The sequence below is a fragment of the Habropoda laboriosa genome, unplaced genomic scaffold (assembly GCF_001263275.1).
Source record: "Habropoda laboriosa isolate 0110345459 unplaced genomic scaffold, ASM126327v1 scaffold128, whole genome shotgun sequence".
Classification (NCBI taxonomy): Eukaryota; Metazoa; Arthropoda; class Insecta; order Hymenoptera; family Apidae; genus Habropoda; species Habropoda laboriosa.
The window spans coordinates 1,449,144-1,452,640 of NW_017100281.1; the positions used below are offsets into that span (position 1 = coordinate 1,449,144).

At 32.1% G+C, this 3,497-nt stretch overlaps 1 protein-coding gene across 1 annotated transcript in view; it reads right to left on the reverse strand.

Annotated features, from left to right (window-relative positions):
- The window catches only part of LOC108573621 (neurotrimin-like), a 185,130-nt gene that overhangs the window by 49,871 nt on the left and 131,762 nt on the right, over nucleotides 1-3,497 (reverse strand). The window contains exon 5 of the mRNA XM_017936085.1: nucleotides 1,955-2,162. Within this exon, the coding sequence (XP_017791574.1) occupies nucleotides 1,955-2,162 (208 nt within the window). The remainder of the gene's footprint in view (nucleotides 1-1,954; nucleotides 2,163-3,497) is intronic.

Consider the following 3,497-nt stretch of genomic DNA (forward strand, 5'->3'; position numbering starts at 1 on the left):
AGTTTGCAACAATGTGCGATTTTCGGGAGCGACTTTCGGCAACAAAGTTGCAAACCCGGTACGCGTTTGCAACAATGTGCGATTTTCGGGAGGGACTCCCGGCAGCAATGTTGCAACCCCGACATGACAGTGGAAAGTGGGTTTCGTTAAACCAGAGCTAAAGGTAACACCCATAAAAGGTGTTTGCATGTTATTAAACGAATTCATCAAATAAGCAACGAATGACAACCCGATGTCATTTACGCCGCTATTTATTTAACTTCGCCGTTTTGCGAAATAATTATCTGTAAGCTAAATTCCAAATGGTGGATTTACGTATGAGATTAATTATAATTTGTACCATTGAGCCGCTGTTTAGATAGAAGGTATTACTGATAAACTACCTACAGTGAGAATTTGCTTAACCGCTCGAGTAAGGTTTAAATTTGCCGTTAATTAAATGTCACCTGCAAAGTGAACTCAGCCAAAATCGATAATGATAATTCACCCGAAATCGATATCATTCTTGCTGAGTTTCGAGATTTTATATCGATAAGTGAAATATAAACGTGTATTATTTATCTCTACTAATAATACTTGTTATATGTATATACTTGAATTTTTTTTCAATTTTTTCAACTTCACGATTGTGTGACGATGAAAAAAAAAAATTATTTAAGTGCTTGAGGTTGATTTTATCGTTGAAGACTTAGCTTTTACTTAAAATTTCATTTTCAAACCAATTATACACTTAAAATTATTAAATTTGCCGTTAATTAAATGTCACCTGCAAAGTGAACTCAGCCAAAATCGATAATGATAATTCACCCGAAATCGATATCATTCTTGCTGAGTTTCGAGATTTTATATCGATAAGTGAAATATAAACGTGTATTATTTATCTCTACTAATTTTAGATTACACAAACAATTGATCGTTAATGTAAATTATAAATTTATAGTTATTAAGAAAGTGAACTTGAAAATAGATAGAAAATATAGACATATCAGAAGCAAGTAATGTATAATTAACTAATGTATACATTTTTAAACCGGTCAATAGTGTGATTAAACTCTTGAAACCGTAATATGTAGCTAATTGCTGATTAATCCTAAAGAAGCCTAAATAGTTTGGTCGTTGATTGAATATTGGAAGCCTGATATAATTTCTAACCCAGTTTAACAACTAACTCGAAGCTAAATTGTTTCGAAGTTTTTATCCGAATCAAGCTGTATAATGTTAAATCTGGAATCACTTTAACAGTAATTAATGTTCCGCTATTGGTGAATCACTGACAACTATTTCAATAACATTCTTTTGTTCTTAATATCTAATTTCACTCGACGATTATTCTTGAAATAGAATAACAGAATGATATTTGCTGTCGGTAACATGCAACAGTGACGTGGATGTTCCTTCGTTATCAATATCGAAAGTTGTTTAAAACTAATTTTCATTTTACGTATTCAAAATATCTAAGTTTATGACGTACACTCCCATTCATAAGTAGTGGGACACTTACTGAATGTGGAGCATAGCGAAATCTACTGAAATTTAGTGAATTCTACTGAAATCTACTGAACTCTGCTGAACTCTATTAAGTATACTGTATTCTACTAATATCTATTGAAACCTTTTGAAACCTATGGAAATCTACTGTAAATCTAATTTAAATCATACAATACTATAGGAATAGACGGAAAAATATTGAGGGACACAACGGGAATCGAACCCGGGACCTTCGGCTTAGCAAGCCGAGACTTTGTGCGCTACGCCAACCACTCCCTCTCTATTCTCCCGTCTCGGTTTCCTATTTTTGGGTATGAAGTGTACCTATTTGTTCGCCAATTAGAGCAAAGTAAGCAAAAGTTCCATTTTTCGAGAAAATTCAATTCGAATTTCGAAGTAGCATGTTTTAATCGAGAAAAGCATATTTCATCGATACACGAGTATCCAGATACGGTAATGAACTTACCTACAACCTGTAGGTAGCCTTGTTGACTTATCATGGGATCTGTGTTCACCTGGCACATGTACCATCCACGATCCTTTTCTTCCACCTTCATTATATGGAGAGACCATGTACGATGGTCGTTGTGGGTTATCGAGATGCGTGGGTTTTGTGTGATGACCTTATGGTGGATAGACAAGATAGTCTGTGTATAGATGCTCACCCATGCCACCTAGAACAAACACGCATGGACGTGTACTTGGATGTTTGCTTAGGATAAAGTGATGTTTCTTTACAGAAGGATAGAAGTTCTTCATAGAAAATTTAAAATACCATTAGTATGATATCTACGTAAAAAAATTACAATGTTGATAAAGTTAGCAATATTGAAATTTGTTGTATCTAACGTAATGGCATGAAGCATACAAGTGGAAGAAAAGTCTACTTTCCTATGACATACAGGGTGTGTTAATTTAAATTTTATTAATTTACTAATAATGTATTAATTACATCATTATCTTCTTTACGAGATAACATTATACAGAATTTTATACATAAGGTATGAGAAAATGTTTATGCATCATTTAAATGGCTTCAAAGTGTGAATAAGATGGGAGAAAAATTGCAACAAATTAAAGGGAGTTTCACATTTGATTTAAAATTTTAGAGTCCAAGGCCATTTTAAAGTCACAATGTCTATTACATACAACATACAGTAGAAAAAAAATGTATATACAGTTACATAAAAAAATAGGCGAATTTGAAAAAAAAAAAAAGAAAACAGAAAAGAATGACGTTTGTAGAAATCATTTCTTCCCATCTAATTCACCCTTCGAAATCCTTCAAGTTTCGTATAAAAATGTTTTTACACCATCATAGCTAGAAAATATGTTTAGGCATCCTGTTTTACGTGGCTCGCTCTGTATAATGTTTTACAGATATTTATACACCTTTCACAAGGTAAAAAATGAATGCAGATCACTTTTCTTTGTATTAACAAAAAATTTTACGGTTCTAAATAAAATAACGTAAATATTATTTATTCGCTGCATTCTCTATTAAAATATTAACGAGGTGTACGAAGTCTTTTTTGACTGACAATGGGTGCACATATTTGACGCAGCAGTATATATATGTTTGTACTACTGTATTTTGCGTATCTTTATGCAGCTATATAATTCTATTATTACAATTTTAAACAGGAATGTATGAGATAATTAAGAAACGGAAGAAAGAAAAATTATGAAAATTGTTAGTATTAAGTAACGAGTAGAAACGTTGCATGGGTAATACGAATGTTAATAACATATATTGATAAAAACGTAATCGGAGACGAAGTGAATAATTTTCAAATTCAATATTAGAATTCAATGTTTCGCTGAAAAAATATTGCACAGAAAAAGGAAACTTTTAATGGTACTAAACTCGTTAGAAGTTATATACTCGACCATTTATCTTCGTCACTTGAATATCAGCTTCATTACTCAGCTTATTAAAAAATGTTCTCTGAAGGGATATTTAAACGTCATTTTCAGGAATTTTTGTAGATTCCATTAACTTTAAACTT